Source organism: Mandrillus leucophaeus, unplaced genomic scaffold (genome assembly GCF_000951045.1).
Source record: "Mandrillus leucophaeus isolate KB7577 unplaced genomic scaffold, Mleu.le_1.0 Scaffold301, whole genome shotgun sequence".
Lineage (NCBI taxonomy): Eukaryota > Metazoa > Chordata > Mammalia > Primates > Cercopithecidae > Mandrillus > Mandrillus leucophaeus.
The window spans coordinates 811,033-832,034 of NW_012103155.1; the positions used below are offsets into that span (position 1 = coordinate 811,033).

A 21,002-nucleotide genomic window follows, 5' to 3' on the forward strand; every position below is an offset into this window, starting at 1 on the left:
GCTGGAGTGCAGTGGTGCAATCTTAGCTCACTGCTGTTTTAGAGCACCATTCCGCCTTTTTTAATAAAGAAAAAGTACCTGTTCTGTAGAGCAGAAGTCTGCAAACTGTAGTCTGTTTTTTTTTTTTTTTTTTTGCCTTCAGCTAAGAATAGTTTTTACGTTTTTAAAGGGTGATTTAAAACAACAGCAACAACATACAAGGATAGAGACCATATGTGCCCCACAAAGTATGAAGTCAAGATTTACTACTGCTGATATGAATATGGAAATTTTTCTTAAAAATTAGGTTTTCTCTAAGTAACTTCCAAACAAGTGGAAGCCTGATTAGTTGAGCAAATTTATTAGATTGGTGCAAAAGCAATTGATGTTTCTGCTATTAAAAGTAATGGCAAAACCGTAATTACTTTCTGCCCCAACCTAATATATCAAAAACTTTTCAAACTTGTGTTTATCAACTAACTTCTTTAAATTGCCCAATATATTTTCACTCTCCTTTTCAAATACCAGTTTTGGGTGGAGGATAAGCTGGTTAATGAAATTCTTATAATATGTGGGAATGTTGCAGCTACAGAACTACACACAATTCTTAGGTGAAAAAGAAGTGGTGTTTTTATTCAAATACAAAATTAGGGCACTTCACAGACAGAACCAGAGGAACTGATGTAGGAATAATGTAAGTGGTCACTCCCAGGAAATGACATATGAATGCCATTTTTTCTTTTTTTCTTTTTTTTTTTGGACCAGCTACCTTAGAGTTGAGCCTTATCCAAAGTAGCAGTAGAGCATGTTTCTGAACTTCAATCTTACCACTTGATGCATTTCCAAAGTGCTATGGTTTGAGTGTGTTCCCCAAAGTTCATGGATTTGAAACAATTGCCAATGCAACAGTGTTGAGAAGTGGGGCCTTTAAGAAGTAATCAAGAGGGACCTTAAGAGGCTGTGACTTCATAGCTGGATTAATATTATTATCATGGGAGTAGGTTTGTTCCAAAAACCAGTTTGGCCCTCTCTTGCTCTCTCTGTCTCCAAGTGATGCCTTCCATTATGTTATGATACAGCAAAAAGGCCCTCACAAGATGCAGCTCCTTGATCTTGGACTTCCCAGCCTCCAGAACTGTAAGCCCAATACATTTCTGTTCTTTATAAATTACCCAGTCTTGGGTGTTTTGTTATAGCAACACAAAATGGACTGAGACAGAAAATTGGTACTAAGAAGTGGGGCTGTTGCTATAACAAATACTTGAAAATGTGGAAGTAGCTCTGGAACTAGGTAATGGATAAAGACTAGAAGAATTTGGAGGAGCCGGTTAGAAAAAGCCTATATTGCAATAAATAGAGCATTAAGGGCAATTCTGCTGAGGTCTCAGAAGAAGAGAGCTAGTGGTAAACTAAGAAACTTCTCAGATTAATTAAGGGGCTGTGATCGGAATGTTGGTAGAAATATGGACAGTAAAGGCCATTCTGATGGGATCTCAGATAGAAAAGAGGAACTATTGGAAACAAGTAAAGGCCATCCTTGTTATGATGTGGCAAAGAACTTGGCCGAATTGTGTCCATACCGTCGGGCTTTTAGGAAGGCAGAATGTAAGCGCCATCAACCAGGGTATCTCTTGAGAGAAATTTCTAAGCAAAATGTTGAAGGAGCTACATGGCTTCTATTAACTTCATACAGTAAAATGAGAGAAGAGAGAAATGATTTAATGATGGAATTTATAATTCAAAGGGAAACAGAAATGAGGAATTTGAAGGATTCTCAGTCTGGCCATGTAGCAGAGAATGAAAGAACATTTTCAGGAGAGGAAACCATGGGTGTGGCCGAGCAACTGATTGATTGATAACGAGATTAACATGGATAGAAGGAAACCAAAGGATGATGAGAGAATGACCCCAAAGGTACTTTGGAGATCAGCAGTGCTCCCTTTCCATCACAGACCCAGAGTGCCAAGGCCTGGGGAAAGGAAATGTCAAAAGAGAGGCCTCGGGTGCCCTTGGGACACTGGGGTTGCTGCCTAGGGCTGCTGTAAGTCTTTGCTCTCCGCATTCTAGTACTGATCATGCTCCCAGGTCACCCCAGGTGTCACAGCTTTCGAAGGTGGAAGCAGCAAATCTTGGCTATGTCCATGTGGTAGAAGTGTGCAGGTGCTCAGAATTCAAGAGCTGTGGGCATATGGCTTCCTCCATCTAGATTTCACAACTGCCTAGGGGCCCAGGCAGAGACTTTCTGCAGGAACAGAGCTTGCAGGGAGCCCCCAACTAGGGCAATTCCTAGTAGAGCTGTAGAAGTAGGGGAGCATGCAGCTCCAGACTGGGAAAGCTGCAGGCACAAGACCAAACCTTGAGAGCTACTGGATGAACTGAACCCAGCAAAGCCATGGGGTGGGGCTACCTGTGGCATTGGTGGCCCAACCCCCACCCCAGTGTACAGGGGATTGGGGACATGGAGTCAAAGGAGATTATTCTGATATCTTAAGATTTAATATTGTTTTCCCTGTTGGGTTTTGGACTTACTCAGGACCGGTTACCCCATTCTCTTGCTTATTTCTCCCTTTGGAATCAGAATGTCTATTCTATGCCTATCCCACCATTGTATTTTGGAAGTAGATAACTTGTTTAATTTTACAGGCTTACAGCTGGAGGGAAATTTGTCTCAGGATGAATTGTACCTTGAGTCTTACCCATATCTAATTTAGATTAGACTCTGGACTTTTGGATTTTTGAGTTGATGATGAAAGAAGTTAAGACTTTTGGGGCTATTGGGATGGAATGAATATATTTTGCATGTGAGAAGGACATGAATTTTTGGAGCCAAGGGTGGAATGCTGTGGTTTGAATGTGTTCCCCAGAATTTATATGTTGGAAACTCAATCCTCAATGCAACAGTGTTGAGAGGTGGAACCTTTAAGAGGTGATTACGTCAGGAGAGCTCTGCCCTATGAATGGATTAATATCCTTATCTCGAGAGTGTGTTGGTTATTGGGAGAGGGATTTTTTTTTCTTTTTTTTTTTTGGAGACAAAGTTTCACTCTTGTTGCCTGGGCTGGAGTGCAATGGCACGATCTTGGCTCATGGCAACCTCTGCCTCCCAGGTTCAAGTGATTCTCCTGCCTCAGCCTCCCGAATAGCTGGAATTATAGGCATACGCCATCATGTCCAACTAATTTTGTATTTTTAGTAGACACAGGGTTTCTCCATGTTGGTCAGGCTGGTCTTGAACTCCCAACCTCAGGTGATCTGCCTGCCTCAGTTTCCCAAAGTGCTGGGATTACAGGTGTGAGCCCGGCCAAGAGAATGAGTTTTTATAAAAGTGAATTTGGTCATCTCTTGCTCTCGCTCTCTCTCAGCACAGGGTGCTTTCTGTTGTCATGATGCAGCAAGAAGACCCACACTACGTTGGCCCCGAGGGCTGCAGAACCGTGAGGTAGTAAATTTCTGTTCCGTATAAATTACCCAGTCTTAAGTATTCTGTTTTAGCAACATGAAATCAACTAAGCCAAGAAGCATCTGAGTGTTGTTGGGGATGGAATGAATGGCTCCTCTGGAGCATCACTGCTGGTGACAAAGTCCTAGAAAACAGTGCTGGGTTTCTTTTAGGTGAAAGATCTAAAAAAGCCCTCTTAGTGAAAACCCCAAGGGCATGCCTGAGGAATGCCCAAGAATAAAGGAAGGTACCTTCAGGATTCTTCAAAGAGAATTAAATGGATAAAACCACTGGACTTGAGTTGTTAAGAGAATGTTAATTTAGCTGTGGGGTATCCTGGCCCTTGGAATTACCTTAGCTTCTTGGTTGATTGCCATTTTTGTTAATTTTTGTTGTTTTTTTGCTCTTTATTGTTGACTTCTGTGTGTACCAGAAGGTGGGCAGGGAAAATAAAAGGAGATAAGGAATAAGAATACATTTGACCACTTGATAGCAGCCCTGGCATAAAGCCTAGTAGGAGTAAAGGTTAAAACGCTTGGCCTGAATCAGTGTTTAAAGTTAACTTTGAGTTAGGGCTGTCCTTGAAATGGATTGTCCTTTGCTCTCATGGATTCTTGTGCATAACTGGTAAAAAGTGTTATAATACAATCGATTGCACCAGTATTGTTTTGTGAATGTGTTGGCGGGTTGCAGGGGACATGTTAGGGGAAGCTGCCTCCTTGAAGCTTTTGTTTTGTACGTATTTAAACACTAAATAAAAGCTATTTTGTCCCTTCTCCCTTGCTAAGTCTCTTTTCTCCCACGGCCCTTTTCTTTCTGGATATATGTATATTTTTTAGTAAATAAAGGACTTACTGTGTGAAGTTTTTCTTTGGCAGACAGAATGATGATGACTATAATATGTTTCATTACAAGGTACATGATGCCAGTGCTCTTGGTGTATATGTGTGTGTGTGTCTACAAAGAAATGTATCATTTTATATATAAGCTAAGATTTTGATAAGTAGCCATTCATTTATCCATAGAATGCTATTTCTTAGACTGTAGAGTGCATTGTTACATGGTTAGGGCTGTTGGGGGAGTTCATTTTTGGTAAAGATCTGGTAAAGACTTCCTAGTGATTTCAGTAGTTTGGTAATTTATTACTGATCTTCTGACAAGTACTGGTAATGTTAAAATGAAAACATTTATACAAAAAGAAACAAAAGTCAAGAAAGCAGATAATCAACTGATTTATCAGCCTTAGACAATTTTTCTGAAAACGATGTGGTAGCCATGGTAAATTTACTTCTGATTGCTTGAGGGGACAGATTCTATGTGCCTTTTGTAATATAGAGGTGTATGAAAGGGTGAGGGAGCAAGTAATCAGTCCGTGGACTAACCAGTCCCATTTTGGTCTTTAGACTGGCCTTTTGGTGAGTAAATTCAAGCTATCTTTTCAACAAAAGGAAAGATTTTCTTGTTAATTTGCTGAAATGTGAGTAAGGATGTGAGGATATAAGGATGAGTATTTTTTTTCTTTGGATATCTCTAAGTAGCCCTAGTAAGAGAAGGCCTCTTTTGGTAATGCCTTTTTTTTTTCTTTTTTGAGACAGGGTCTCACTCTGTTGCCCAGGCTGGAATGCAGTGGTGCAGTCATGATTCACTGCAACCTCTGCTTCCCGAGCTCAAGTTATCCTTCTGCTTCAGCCTCCCAAATAGCTGGGACCACAGGCATGCGCCACCACACCTGGCTAATTTTTGTATTTTTGGTAGAGATGCAGTTTCGCCATATTACCCAGGCTGGTCTTGAACTCCTGAGCTCAAGTGATCCTTAAGCCTTGATCTCCAAAAGTGCTGGGATTATAGGTGTGAGCCACCATGCTTGGCCTATTGTTTTTAAACCTTTCATTTGAAAGAAATTTGACTAAAATTGAGAGATAAGCAAAAATAACTTATTAGTCCACTCATAGTCCTTCCAGCCTCATAGGACTTAACACTGATCAGCAGTGTGGTCAGTTTTATGTAATAATACTCAGCTTATTACAAAAACTACATTACAAACTGAGGCTATAGTTGAGAATCCAGAGGTGAACAAATCCAGGAAAAATGCCTTAGGCCTTCATCCAAATATACTTATATTAGTTTTCTTGGGTTGCTGTAACAAAATATCACAAACCAGTGCTTAAACTACAGAAATTTATTGTCTCACAATTCTGGAGGCTAAAAGTCTGAGCTCAAGGTGTCCACAAGGCCACACTCCCCGTGAAGGTGGTAGGGAAGGGTCTGTTCCAGGCCTCTCGCCCAGCTTCTGGTAGTTTCTAGGCTTGTGACAGCATAACTCATCTCATGGTGTTCTTCCTGTGTGCATGTGTGTCTGCATCCAAATTTCCCCCTTTTATAAGGACACCAGTCATACTGGATTTGAGTCCACCCCAATGACCTCATCTTCACTTGATTATCTGCAGAAACCTATTTCCAAATAAGGTCACAGTCACATGTACTGGGGGTTAGAACTTCAATATCTTTCGAGGGAACACAATTCAACCCATGAAACTAGGTATTCATTCCACGTTTGTACACAGTTTTAATAAGCCTGGTGATTTTTATCTCAGTTTATGCATACAAAGAGTTCTAAGTATAGGAGAAAGGGTCTCTGCTGAGGGTATAATGGAGAACGAAAGTATTCGAAAAGACTATTAAAGTAGGAATAAGAACTTAAAATACATTGTTGCTTTGGGCCATTCAATGGAGGGACAAACTGCTGAAAAATTCCAGTAGCTCCTGAAACACACTTATGTATAACAAACATAACAGCATCAACATATTATGTTTAATTGTGTATGCACTTTTAAATCCCATCAAAATAAAATTTTAAAAATATTGAGTACTTGATGGTACTTTGGTAATTTTTGGTTACCTGAAAAATTATTTTTTTGTCAAGCTCCTCATATTGTCAGATGTTCTGAATATTTGGGTTTCAACTTGGCTTTGTCACTCAGTAAGCATGCATGTTGTGTAAGCGATTGACTTTTTGGAACTTTGGTTTTCTGGTCTGTAAAATGAAGAGTTTGGTTTCCCATATAAAATCATTGTAAGAATGAAATTTGCTGATAAATATGAAAACATCTCTCATAGCTCCAGATGTGTTTTCATGATTGTTCATTCATTCAACAAATGTTTATTGGGAGCCTACTGTATGCAGGGGCTTGTTCTAGAATTCATTTATTCACTTAATGCTGATTGAAAAGTACTATGATTTGGTAATATTGGGACATCTGAGCTCAAGCACTGCCTATGTTTGGAAATCATCTAGGGGACCTTGGGCAAATCTCCGGCCTTCTCTAGGCCTCTAACTAGAGACTAGCCATATAGACTAGATTTCCAAGGCTTTTCTATCTGTAAAATAATTCATATAACAAAATTCAAGTATAATGAATAGTTTTTGATATCTTACAGATTAATTGTATTATACTAGCAAGTTACTTTATCCTCTGTGCCTTTGCTTTTGTCTTTGAAAGTGGGGTTAATAGGTCTAGTACAGTTTTCTGGTTAGTAATAGCAGTAATAATGATAGTCATCCATTACTGAGCTCTTGGCATTGTGCTAGATATTTTTATACATTCTTGCTTCTACAAACAGGGTACATGTTTCTTCAAAGCAGGTGGGTACCTGGAGAAAGAGGCTGCTTTTCTTGATGGCACAGCTGTGTATAGAGTGGAATGCAGAAGTCACCTGAAATGTTCAACTAAAGCTCAAAGAAAGTTGGGGCTTTGAGGGGGCTGCAAATTTAATACCATGTTCCCCTGTAGTGCTGTTTTTTCTTGGCCATTGGGGAAACTGGTGGGAAAGTTTGCAAAACAGGCTTTTTCTCTGTTCCATGTTTGACTCACATGAGAAAAATAGCATTCTAATTTACAGTTTTGAAAATAGTTCTCATTTCCATCGCTGACAGGTGTTACCTTTGTGATTGTTCAGCCTATTCTTCCATTTCATTTATGCATTGGACAAATAATAATTGAGTGCCTGCTCTGTGTTTGTACCATCCTAAATGCATTTTGAGGATGCAGCAGCAACCAAAACAAAGTCTTTTCTTGGAGCTTGTATTCTAAAACACAGTGAGGTTTGAGGGCAGACCTGAGGAATTAGGGGAATTAGGCATGTGGCTATTGTGTGGGAAAAGGGATTTCAGGCAAAGGAAGAGCAATTGCAAAGGCCCTGAGGCAGGAGCTTAGTTTCCTAGTAGGGGAGAGTGTTAGGAGAGGAGGTCATAAGGAGACGGATTAGGATGCCTTGAGGTCCAGGTAAGAATTTTGTATTTTATTCTGAGAAACATGGGAAACCATTGTGGAGGTTTTGGGGATGGGAGTAATGAAATTTGACATACTATTTTTGAGAACTTACTTTGGCTGCTGGTTGAGAATAATGGGGCAAGGTTGGGAAGTGAGGAGACCAGTTGGAAGGCTACTGCCATAGTACAGGTGGGGGATGGCAGCACTGGGTACCAGGGTGGTAGTAGTGTTGGAAATGGTGCAAAGTGGCCAGATTTGGTACCTCTGTTGAAGGTAGAACCAACAGAATCCGAGAATGAATTGGATATGAGGTCTGAGAGAAAGAGAAGAGTCAAGGGAGGTGGCATGGTTTTGGGTCTAAGCAATTGGAAGGATGGAGGAGTTGCCATTCCTGCTGAGATGGGCAGCTAGAGGGAGGAGCACGGACAGTTCCTCGGCCATGGAAGGTCTGGCTAAGCACTTTATATGAGAATACTGAAACTGACTTAGCTACTGTTTGGAACTCAGTCTGCAGAGGAGTGATGTGTTCATTTGTGTTACCTTTATTTTACTCACTGTCATTTAGAATAGTGATTTGAAAATGTTGCTGAGTGCCAAATGCTCGTCTTGACCCAGGAGCCCCTCACCCCTCAACCCTGCCCGCTCCCTGTGTGGACTCCTCTCCTCTCCAGACTTCCTCTCACTTCCTCATGCCTTTGCGGCACCTTTTCCCTAGCTGGACTGGTGACAGGAATCTGGTTGTCTTTTCCACCCTGGCAGTTTTAAATAACTAGCAGTTCTTACGTTTTCTTCCTGGGCACGCTGACAGCGGTTGGGTGTCCTGGACATCCATATTTCGATAACTGTAATCTCCGAGTCTCTGTCCTGCGGAGCCGATTGCCCGCCGTGCATTTACCTCAGACTGTGGACTTGGAGCCCTGAAGACTCGAGAGGTCTCTTAGTTTCAGGCAGACCTGGTGTGGGGGATGTGCTAAGGCTTTCAGGCTACAAAGGGACAATTTAAAACTTGGCAAGTAAAACCGGCCTAAATGCGGATGTGTTTTATGCTTAGCATCATAAAATTGGTACAGAACAGACTGATATGCGGCAGAAGAAACCTTTATTAAACATTATAGAGGTCATTGCTTTTGTCTTCCTGATACCTCTTCCCTCTCCTTTCTTCTGTGACCCACATTGAGCCCATTGTAGAACCCGCCCCCTGGCTTCAGTGATAGGCCCAGGGAGGGGAACATGACCTCCAGCAGGCCAATCAGAGGCGGAAAGACCTTTCTCTAGTGGGAAGTCATTGAGAGTGAAAACCCAGAACCGGTTGCAGCCAGGTTTTCAGCCTCCTGGGAAAAGTGGCCTGAGAGGAAGAGACTAGAGGCGAATGAGAGAGAGCCCTGATGGTGCTTTCGACATCCTATCTGATGCTGGCTCCATTGTGCCCCTTTTATTGTTTGGTACAGGAACTGAGAAAATTCCCTTATTGCTTCATGCGTTCCTGCTGGTTTTCTGTCATTTACAACCACAGGAGCCCAGCTACCCCTACTATGAGCAGGGCATCGAGAAGGAACACAAAAATGACTAACTCATAGCCCTGCCTCCAGGTATTTATAATGTAATAGTTTGATTTGAAAACTGGTGACTATGGTAAAATAGTTGGTAAGGTCTACTTTTGACAAATCAATAGATAGTATTTTTTAAAATGTGAAGATAGTGTATTTTACAAAAATATACAATTTTTTCATTGGGTTAATTTATCCAACATATATCACTTGAATATTAGCTTTCTCCATGACTGGCATATTTCCTTTCTGATAATTTGCTGAGGAACAAAGCTGCTTGTAAATGAATTTCTGTCTACCAGAAAAATCACCCTCATCCTTTGAGGTCCATTTCCAAAGCCACCTCAACCACTGGAGTTAATTATTCCCTCTTTTGTGCTTACACAACCCTTGCGGCTTCTGTATGGTGGCACCAGTCATTATGCTTTGAATGCTCGCGAAACCCTCACTCTTCTGTTGATTAGAAACGTTTATGCCAGAGACTGCTGTGTCTCTGAGTTTCCCTTTGTGGGGAACAGTTCCCTGAACATAGTAGGTGATCAGTAAATACTTGTTGAATTAAGTCATTTGGTCGCACTGGTTTTGCTAATAACTTTTGCATTAAACTTTACAAACTACTTTTATGTAAAACTGCATGTAAAAGTTGGTTGCATGATTTGCAGCACTTATTATAACTGATAATGCTAATGGAAATGTATGATCTTAAAAGGCATAGATATTTAGCTATAGAGGTGTATTAGTAGGAAGGGGAAAACTTACAAGATTTTTACAAGAAAATAAACCAGAAGGTTGGTTGGTAGGTACCAGGTGAACATATCTGTGGTCACAAGAAGAGAGTGTTGGAGACACTGATTGTTAGAGAGTTGACCGTGAGAAAGCATCTTTCCAATCCTATGCCAGCTGAGTCCTAAGAATTTAAGTCCTGTTCTCATTAAAACCTGCTGGCTAGATTCATATGGACTGACTGGTGGTACTAGTTTGTAAGTAGATTTAGAAATGGAACTTTTAGGCTTCCTTCTCCACTTGCTTCAACCAAAAAGCATGAAAATTAATAGGTGTCTCTTTGTTATATATTTTTTTCACTCTGCACTCACAATCTTTCTGAACGAGGATGCTCTGAGATGTATATTGGTCCAATTAAATGCATCTGATTAAAACTGTCAAACCAAAAAGGAAATGAGTTGAAAAGACATTCTCTACCAAGAATGCAGCAAGAGTTGTAGATATCAAGTTACTGAGTTGCTGCTTGAGAACTGAATTATAAATAAATGTGTTAGGTAGTGGAATTTTGTTTTGTTTTCCCCAAAGGAGAAATATTCGCCACATGGAAACAAAATTTATTCAGCATATTTTCATTCTGTAATTGCACCATTGCTATTCTTAATTCTTTGTGTTTCTGATTTAAAGGGAAAACACACACAAAAACAGACTGTTGTGTAAAATTGACAAGAATGAGTGTGAACCTGACAGTCAGAGACAGAGGTTGTTGTAAAATTAGCAATGGAAATAGCTTTCTTCTCTGGAGGTTAAAAATAATGTATTTACAAGGAAGTTATTTACATTGGCCATTTAGAGGCTTCCCCGGGAAGCCTTGGTTAAGAAAGCTGTGAAATCCACAGTCAGTGTACCGCAGGAAGCACTTCCAGGACCCTGGCTTGTGTGGTACTGTTCCATGATTCCATGTAAAGAGTCCGTGCTGGTTGGCAGACTGGAAAATGGAGGTGTCTTGCTGCCTGAGACTTCTCAGATTGTGAAAGAGAGACACAAAAGTCAAGGTTTGCATGTTCTGAAGTTTGTTGTGTCCAGCAAATTCATCCTCTAGATTTCAGGAATGCTTTGTTTTGAGCTCCACAATGAGAGAACTTTTTCTCAGGATGTAGTGTGAAAGGAAATTCCAGGCTAGGAAAGGTGCAGGTTGTCCTACAGACTCTGCAGGAGAGCTCACCATAGCTGGACCACTGCAGCCTTCAAGAACTCCTTGATGAGATTGGACATGAAAATAGAGGAGCCCAGCAGGCAAAAAAGAAAAAAAAAAAGTGGGAGAAAATCCTTGCTGTTTTGTGAACACAGACATATATTTGTTTGAACTTCTTATGATTTTTCCCCACCCTCTGCACATCCTCATTTTCTTGCATTCATTTCTCCCAAATCTCCCCCCACCATTTATTTGACCTCAGGTATTGCCAGAATAATTTCAGGTATGTTTCTCCTCAAGTTTCTGCTCTTTCTCTTTCTATGCCATGCATTAAAATTATATGGTAGCTTATTTCTTGAATAACCTCAATTTCAGTAGCAGCATCTTCAATAAAGTGATTAATAGAGTATTATGAATTTAAGAAATACTCTTTATGCATCCAAGTTTTCTTGCAGTCCAGCGGTATGTGTATCTCAGTGAACAAGTCTGCGAACAATAGAGGGATGGATGGTTGAGAAATTATCTAGGCATTTGAGGAGCCATAAACAGTTCTGTTTAAGAAATACTTTATTTAGGCTGGGTGTGGTGGCTCACGCCTGTAATCCCAGCACTTTGGGAGGCCAAGGTGGGCAAATCACGAGGTCAGGAGATCGAGACCATCCTGGCTAACACGGTGAAACCTCATCTCTACTAAAAATACAAAAAAAAAAAAAAAATTAGCCGGATGTGGTGGCGGGCGCCTGTAGTCCCAGCTACTGAGGAGGCTGAGGCAGGAGAATGGTGTGGACCCAGGAGGTGGAGCTTGCAGTGAGCTGAGATTGTCCCACTGCACTCCAACCTGGGCGACAGAGTGAGACACTGTCTCAAAAAAAAAAAAAAAAGAAATACTTTGTTTATTCACTTGTTTGTTTTGAGTTTGTGTTTTGTCAAGATTAGGAAAGTTGCTTTAAATGTAAATATTAGCTGTTGTATCTTTCAAGAATGTTCGGACATCTTTATCACTGCTTGGTAGGATTAGAGCCTGAGTTGACTGTTTCTTTAGCCTTTGGCACACTTACCTCTTTGCACACTCACCTGTTTCAGCACGTTTGGAGGAGGAATATTCTTGCTCACTGAGGGTGTGGAGGGGGTTAGGAAATTAAGCTTTGCTTTTGGAACTTTGCCAGTAGATGTGCTAAATTCTTTAGGCATTTGAATCTCCTTTTGACCAACTGCAACAAAGAAGAGGCAGAATGGGAATGAAGAGATTAGAGTACAGGAATAATGAGTACTCACCTCTTAATGATTTATCTGAAGATAAAGAGTGAATACTGTCCTTATCTAAGAGAATCCCTTGCTGATTTCTGATTCAAGAGGCTGGCAGGAAGGACGGGGAATGGAAAGGAGGTGAGCAGCTGCTCAGAGCTCTCTAGAAGTCATCATTCAGAGGTTCTGTCTGCAGATTGTGCAGTGGAGCCTTGCAGAGAAGCACTGGGCCAGCTGAGAAATTTGGGGTTCTTGGTTTCTGCATTAGCTCTATGTGGTCGTGTGCCTTTGATTCAGCCAGTAACCTTTACTTAATGTATTTAATAGTCTGAGTAAAATGACAAGATTGGATGTGTGGTTGTAACTTCTTATGGTTCTCAAAACCTAGATTTTATGTATTTTGTTAGGTGACCCTGCTGCATTAATTTGGAACCATTCTTGATTACCTTGAGCTACTCTGGTATGACACACATATGACCTAAAAGTATTTAAATTTGAAAAATATATTTTCCCATTACTTCACTTAATGAGTGTACTTCATTTAATAGTAAAGATTAAAGAAAAGATTCTTTGAGCAGATATTCAACAAATTCTTACTGTAGGGATTTTTAAACTTTTGACTTACTATTTATAGGATACTTCCTATGTGATTCTACTGAAGGATGAGATGTTTAATCTGAAATCAAGAAAGGTGGTTTGCCAAAGAAACATAAAATTAGCCCTATTGTTGAAATCGATGTTGACTGCTTGGTGTTTGGTAAAAAGCATCTCTCCAAGAAGCCACTGGAGAAATGATGAGTTTAGGGTTGCCGCCAATTTCAAGAAAGATGAAAATGTTGAAATCAAGTGGGAAGAAGGAAATGTGGCAGATCACAAAGAACCAGACTGTTTTTAACAGAGAAAATTCAATTTCATCTGCTTTTTTCCCAGCAAATTCCATTTGATATTTTACATTTTCTTGATAACTTAATAAAGAATCTCAGGAAGGAGTTGCAGAATTTTAGCTTCGTGAAAGAGAATTTGTCATTTGTGACATTTCTTCTCTAAATAGCATGGGAAGATCAATGTATTAGTGTATAGTTCATGCATTACTAGTTCTAGTTATTTCTATTTCAAACAGAAACAGCATGTTATATGGCAAAACTTCGTGCAAGGAGGGATTTTGGCTCAATCCCGACACATACATTGAACTCTACTAGGGACCAGACATTGTGCTAGGCCCAGTGTGGAATATGTAGATGATAAAATACAATTCCTGCCTTCTAGGAGCACCACTTTAGAAGGAAGCCAACCGTAGACAGATAATTTAGAGTAATATAAAATCAATATAAACAAAATATGAGAATGTTGACTCTGCAATAAAAATATGTACCTAATTGGGTCACTTCTCACCCCTTGCAGTCCTGAGCTGAGCCTTCATAATCCCCACCTGGATTCTAGCCTCCTAGCTGGCCTCCTGGTGCTCATCCTTGTAGCTGGAGTCTGTTTTCCACACAGCAGCCAGAACAATGCTTTAACAACATAAGTCACGTCATAATACTCCCTTGCCACAAACCATCCAGTGGTCCCCAGTTTTGCCAAATTCGGAAGATGTATCTGCAGTTCACAACATCCTGTGGATCTGCGTGACTCCAATCCTGCACCACAGTGCGTGCGCACATGCACACACACACATGCATATGCAGTCATACACATGCTTACACACACTCACTCATGGTATTCTCTGACCTCCTGTGTCACTGCTCTGACCTCACTCACTGCACTCCACGCACACTGGCTTCAGTGCTGCTCCATGGACGTGCCAGCCATGTTCCCACAGCAGGGCCTTCACAGTGACTCTCCGTCTGCATGGCCAGTTTCTCACTTCCTCCAAGTCTTTACTCAAATGTCACCACTTCTGTGAAGCTCCACCTTGACCACCTATTTAAAATTGCAGCTCTCTTCCCACCCATTACTCCCCATCCTCCATGTCCTGCCCCATGTGGTTTTCCATGGACTTATCACCCTCTGGCATGCTATGTTATTTACCCATTTGTTAATTTTGTTTGACACTTGTCTTCCCCCACTGGAATGTAAGCTCCAAGAAGGCAAGATCTTAGTTTTGTTCATTCTGACTGAGAGTTCCAGGGAGAATTGTAAGGAAGAAACCTTTGAGCTGGGTGTCGAAGGGTAAGTAGAATTGGACAGTCAGCTTTTCTGGGGAAAGACATTTCAGATAGAAGGAATATCGTGAGAAAAGTGGCAGGGCTCGTGAATGCCCCTAGAATGGCAAGGAGCCTGCCTAACTGGTGCATGGGAGTGCTATGGGAGTGGTAGTGGTGGATCGATAAATAGAAAATAACGAAAAGAGACTCTTAGTGGAGGGAGAGAACACATTCCTAATCGCTGCCTGTAATAACATGGCAAGCATGATGATAACTGGAGTTACCCTAGTTAACTAGGACCCTAGTTAGGTAGCATGCATAACATGGGAGATACTGTCACAGTCAGAAGTCAGAAATGTGAGTAGTGTTTGCTAATGAAGTCTGATTTTATACAGTACTTGACTGTTTTCAAAACATGATCACACGCTTATTATGATTTAAGCTTCATAACAACTGATGGAGTGAGTTAAGCAGGTATTATTGACATTTTTGATAAGCTTTTTAAAAAATGAATTGCATCTTACATTGGAGGAAGTGGATTCTCAAACCAGCTCAGTGACTCGCCTGGAGTCATGGAGTTGGAAAGTAGGGAAGCGCTTCCCACTGTCTGTGTCTCATGGTCTGTGTCCCACTATGCCAGGCTGCCTCTCTCATTCTGTCACAGTGCTAAACATATTGTGCTGGTTTTTCACAAGGATATAGGCTTCTTTCCATTCCCTCCATTCCCTGAAAACAGCAGTTTCTTCATCCAATTACCTCTTTACCATATCTATTTTTCTTTTTCCTTCTTTTCCATTTCAGCTTATCTGGACTACTTGGGTACGTTTTTACCTTTGCCTGTTTGGCATTTTTTACTTTTTTCAGGCTTCTGCCAAGTCTGTCTGACATTCTGTTAAGGCTGTTGCCACCTTTCATTTGGTTCTTGGGTGGAAGGGAAGAGAAAGCATGTCATCAACTCCAATTGAATGTCTTGAGACTTACTTATTGTTCACTTTGGGAGTAAACCTGATCTTCTTAATTCTCCCCAGATGTTAGTAGGCAGGAAGAGGCGGAGGGAGAGCTCAGTGAAGGAGAACACTGGTATGGAAACTCTTCAGAGACTCCGTCAGAAGCATCCTTTGGGGAAGTCCAGGAGAACTATAAGTTGTCTCTGGAGGACCGGATCCAGGAGCAGTCCACGTCCCCCGACACCTCCTTGGGAAGCACCACTCCCAGCAGCCACACACTGGAGCTGGTGGCACTGGACGGTGAGGTCCTGCGAGACTCACTGCAGTGTCAAGATCACCTTTCCCCGGGAGTGTCTTCTTTGTGTGACGATGACCCAGGCTCCAACAAGCCCCTGAGCAGCAACTTGAGGCGGCTGCTGGAGGCTGGTTCCCTCAAACTCGATGCTGCAGCCACGGCCAATGGCAGAGTGGAGTCCCCCGTGAACGTTGGCTCGAACCTCTCCTTTTCCCCACCTTCCCACCACGCCCAGCAGCTCAGTGTTCTGGCCAGGAAGTTGGCCGAGAAGCAGGAACAGAATGACCAATACACTCCAAGTAACCGTTTTATATGGAATCAAGGTAAGTGGTTGCCAAACTCAACCACCACCTGCAGCTTGTCTCCGGATTCAGCCATCCTAAAACTGAAAGCTGCAGCCAATGCCGTTCTGCAGGACAAATCTCTCACCAGGACTGAGGAGACCATGCGATTTGAGTCCTTTTCCTCCCCTTTTAGCTCCCAGTCTGCCAGTTCTACCTTGGCCGCTTTGTCCAAGAAGGTCAGTGAGAGAAGTTTGACTCCCGGTCAGGAGCACCCTCCACCGGCCAGCTCCTTCCTTTCCCTGGCTTCTATGACTTCCTCAGCGGCCCTTCTGAAGGAGGTGGCAGCAAGGGCTGCGGGCAGTCTTCTGGCTGAGAAGTCATCGCTGCTGCCTGAGGACCCTCTACCGCCCCCGCCTTCAGAGAAGAAACCAGAAAAAGTCAGTCCGCCACCTCCACCACCACCTCCACCACCTCCACCACCACCACCACAATCCCTGGAATTATTATTACTCCCAGTTCCTAAGGGAAGAGTTTCTAAACCCTCCAATTCAGGTATGGCATCTTTTCTTTCAATCATCGTGTAAGTCCTCCAGACTATAAACCATGGTGTCTTATTCGTTGCCTTTTTCTGTTGGGTTCCCCGTCTGATCTGAGGCAGGAATAGAAAGCAAGAGCACAACAAAAATACTTTAAGTAAGCAGCATAGTAGTCTTTCATGTACGTATTACACAAAGACTTCACAAATAGCTTCACTTTTGAAAGGTAATGAATAATCTTAGAGACACGCAGTATTCCCTCCCTTTCATACAAATGATTTTTTTTTTCTTACTAAGTTCAGACTAGGTCCATACAAGATATATTTAATGGGAGAAGATCAAAGCATCTTTGTCATGGAGTGCATGGCATCACTGAACATAGGGGAAAAAAACCCACTGCTTTTGAAATAGTGGACAAGGGAGAGCCCACACTCCTGCTGCCTCCATCACAAATGGACTTTTGTACAATCAGGAACTACTCTGCCCTAATTTATCACAGCATATACTTTTATGTTAGCATTTTTATTACTTTTTGTGGAATTTAAGCCCTTTTCACGTATCCTATTCTTCTAAAATTTCTTGTCCTATAAGAACTCTAAAAAAGATTGTCAATCAAACATAATCAACACATTTCCTGTGAATGCTTTATTTAATTCAAAGACAATCCAATTTTGAAGGAATATGCATGTGGAAAATTAAGGTTTTTCTAGTGGAGGCAGTCTTTCCAAAGGAGAAATTGCTGTCATATAGGACCTTAGCATTCACAATTATTCATCTTTTTAGGGAGAAATTTAGTCACTTGAATTCTCACAGTGGAAACACCATTTCTTGTTCTGGTTTGCTTTAAAATTGTGTGCATGATAAATACACGCTCCTGGGGATGCGTGTTGGGGTTTCAGATGTCTCTTAAGGATATCCTGCCAGACTGGAGCAGGAAGTAGGCTATGTGCATCCTCATCGGTACAAACATTGCCATTGTGTGTATCTAGCCAACTTTTGATTATTTTCAACAACAGTGATGAAGAGGGTTTGGAATGGCAAATAATTGACTGAACGATCATAGTTAACATCAATTTGATGCATTTATGACAACTTTCCATTTAAATGGCTGAGTGAGCTATATGCGCTAATTACAGTTACTTCAAAACTTGAGTCAACAGCAGAAGACAACGAGGAAAATGGGTATCTGGGACTTTTATGACTCTCAGTGATTCAAACTGTTCACTCCAGAGTTTCTGAAATGTCAATAAAATCCTAGGATTGTCTATCAGTTCTAAGTTCTGTTTCTCCTCTCTTCTCACCTGCCATCTGGTGAAATAAGGAGAGAAATGGGTAAAATTAGGAAACAAGGAGAAGAGCAAAGGAGGCTGGGGTAATTTTACATTGGAAAAAAATCACTCTTGACTTATAGAAATTTCATTTAGGGATAGCGGTAGAAAGAGAGGTATGGCTATATATAAAAAAATTTTAGGCCAAGCGCAGTGGCTCATGCCTGTAATCCCAGCACTTTGAGGGGCCAAGGCAGGTGGGTCACATGAGGTCAGGGGATCGAGACTAGCCTGACGAATATGATGAAACCCCGTCTCTACTAAAAATACAAAAATTAGCCGGGCATGGTGGTGTGCACCTGTAATCCCAGCTACTCGGGAGGCTGAGGCAGGAGAGTTGCTTGAATCTGGGAGGCAGAAGTTGCAGTGAGCTGAGATCCTGCCACTGCACTCCAGCGTGGATGAGACTCTGTCTCAAAAAAATAAAAATTTAAAAATGAAAATAATAATTATATATATATTCTGCATATCTAGTTATTGAATAAATGCGTGAATGGTGTTTCTAGTAGACATTCAAGTGGACATTTGTTACTTGGAAAAGCTTATACCGAATTAATAATAAACTTTAGTTGATTGAAGACTTGGAAAGAAATGACTGATAAAACCATGTTTCCTGAAATCCGAACTGTAGTAGCTTTGTCATATTAAAGTAGTCTCGGGTATAACCAGCAATAGTTGTGAATATAATTTTTTTCGCTCAAACAACTAGATACATGTAAAGATGAGAAAAAGGTCATGAGCTTCCAGTGAATGGTAGACTTTTTGTTTGTTTTGTTGTAGGAAATACACCCCAGGGAAAAACTATGTTCCTTTTTTGTTTAAATGCACTTAATCTATGCCAGAAACTCAGTGGGGTTCTCAGAATAATTGAATATAGGAGATCTATAAGAAATCGTTTCTTACTTTGCTTTTTACTAAATTTATTATATTGCTGAAACACTTAATATTTTAATCAATGGATGTTCAGAATGTTCAAACTGAAAGAGGAGGGAAAGGAACTTCTCAGCTTTGGGTTATAGAACCCTGCGCTGATTGACTTGTACGTGAGGCCTCCCCACCCCAACTCCCCCATTTCAACATGCTTCTGTTCACAGTCTAAGACTTGAAGAAGCAGCTTCATTGGCAGAGTAATTTTATTTAAAAAATCTTTCATTTTGTAAAACTCATGCATGAGGAAAGATCACTGCCAAGAAATTGAGGGTCCTTGAAATTGTTACCCAAAAAATATTCCATATGTCCACGTGGACACATCCTGCGTTCAAGTTCTGTTTGTTATTGCATGGATTGGAAACAGAAGAGGGGACGCCCTCACTCTTTTCAGTTAAAGTGAATGTCATCACTTCCCAGCAGCCTAGCTAGATTATGGGTTAATAAGGAGTTCATAGATTATCTAATTTTGTTATTTGTCTTTGTATCATGGGTACACAATTTGGTGTTACTGGGGATCCCTGATTTTGGCATCTGAGGAGTAGAAGGAAAGGTGGGTCATCTCCATCTGTCCCCTCCACCCTCCCCAACTCCCTTTTCTTCTCTCTCCCTCCCTCCCCCACCTTCCACACATTGTACTGTTGGTTTGGGGGCCACCTGGGGCTGGATTGGGATGCACCTTCAGTTTACCTAAGAAGCATTATGGAAATGTGGTGAGAGCCATCACCCCTGTTTCAGAACATTTGTCATTATTATTCTTTCCTCTTCCTTAGAAGGAAATCTTAGTTTAATTCAAAATACATAGGTGCAATGGCCTCTCACAGCAGGGAAAAGAGTTTCTGTTGCCTAATGACTTAAGTAAACAAATAATAACCACCCCCAAGAACAACAACAAAAAGCCATAAAAATAAACTACACACCATCCTGATTTCAGGCAGGGCTTTCATTTTTAAAAAGCGATTTCTCAAAATGTGCAAAAAAAGAAAAGGCATATAAAGTTGATTCGTAAGTTACAAAGAGATATGTTCTAGAAAAGCTGATTCTGCCTTGAGTAATTTAGACACCAGCATTTCTTTGACCTTCTTTAGGTCAAGGGAAGTCCAAACCGTGAACAAAAAAAATCGTCTTTTAGGTTTGGCCTTATTCTTCTTTTTTGAACAGGATTCAGTGGTTGCCAGGTCATGGTGTATTTAATTCCTTCAAGAGTCCACCACTCGATAGCCTTTCCGCCCTGCAAGAGAGACGTGACACTTGAGGGGGAGGTTTCTTTCATGTGACCCTACGCCCCCAGCACATGCTACACAGCCCCTCTGAAAGGGGACACGATAGAGGGAAGATTATGTCCATTTGCTATAAAGATAAATGTCACACATTGACTGAATTCTCTTTGAAGCTACTGTTCTGTTGCAGCTAAGAATAAAATAAATGGTTTTTATTTTAAAGACAAAGTTTCTTGTAGAAGGCCAACAAGATTCCCAGGATGCCATACTCCTGGTTAAAAGAAATAACAGGGAGGGTTTCAGAGAGAGGGTCTCCAAAACATCTTATTGTACTGAATAAAATGTAAATATTCTTAGAAGCAAACCTGGTCTCATACAGCTGAGAACTAAGAATATTTCCTGTGGGTCAATACATAGCGGGTTTCTGGCTGCTGTTTTCTTTAATATTTATGTGATGTTATTAAAATTATTGCAAAAGCATACAAAGTCCAGAGAGGGAGATCACCTCTCCTGATACTCCCATTAGGCCCATGGTTATTATAGTAAATCTTTTGTTTGTGACAGTCTCGCTCTATAGCCCAGGCTAGAGTGCGGTGGTGCAATCTCGGCTCACTGCAGCCTCTGCCTCCCCGGTTCAAGCAATTCTTGTGCCTCAGCCTCCTGAGAAGCTGGGACTATAGGCATGCACCCCCACACCCGACTAATTTTTGTAATTTTAGTAGAGATGGGGTTTCGCCATGTTGGTCAGACTGGTCTCGAACTTCTGGCCTCAAGTGATCCACCCTCCTCAGGCCCCCAAAGTGCTGGGATTACAGGCATGAACCACAGGGCCCGGTCATAAGTCTCAATCAGCCTTAATCTGAGAATGATCCCGCACATGCACCTGTTTAGAAAATTCACTTTTTAACAAAGATTTTTAGAACTG

At 41.3% G+C, this 21,002-nt stretch overlaps 1 protein-coding gene across 3 annotated transcripts in view; it reads left to right on the top strand.

The window, feature by feature from the left end:
* LOC105544576 (zinc finger protein 827) overlaps positions 1 to 21,002 on the top strand; it is a 174,983-nt gene that overhangs the window by 20,256 nt on the left and 133,725 nt on the right. For 2 of the 3 annotated variants that reach the window (XM_011987130.1, XM_011987131.1), the window contains exon 2: positions 15,569 to 16,618. The exons of the other annotated variant lie outside the window; for it this stretch is intronic. In XM_011987130.1, the coding sequence (XP_011842520.1) occupies positions 15,569 to 16,618 (1,050 nt within the window). The remainder of the gene's footprint in view (positions 1 to 15,568; positions 16,619 to 21,002) is intronic. 3 annotated transcript variants of the gene reach the window in all.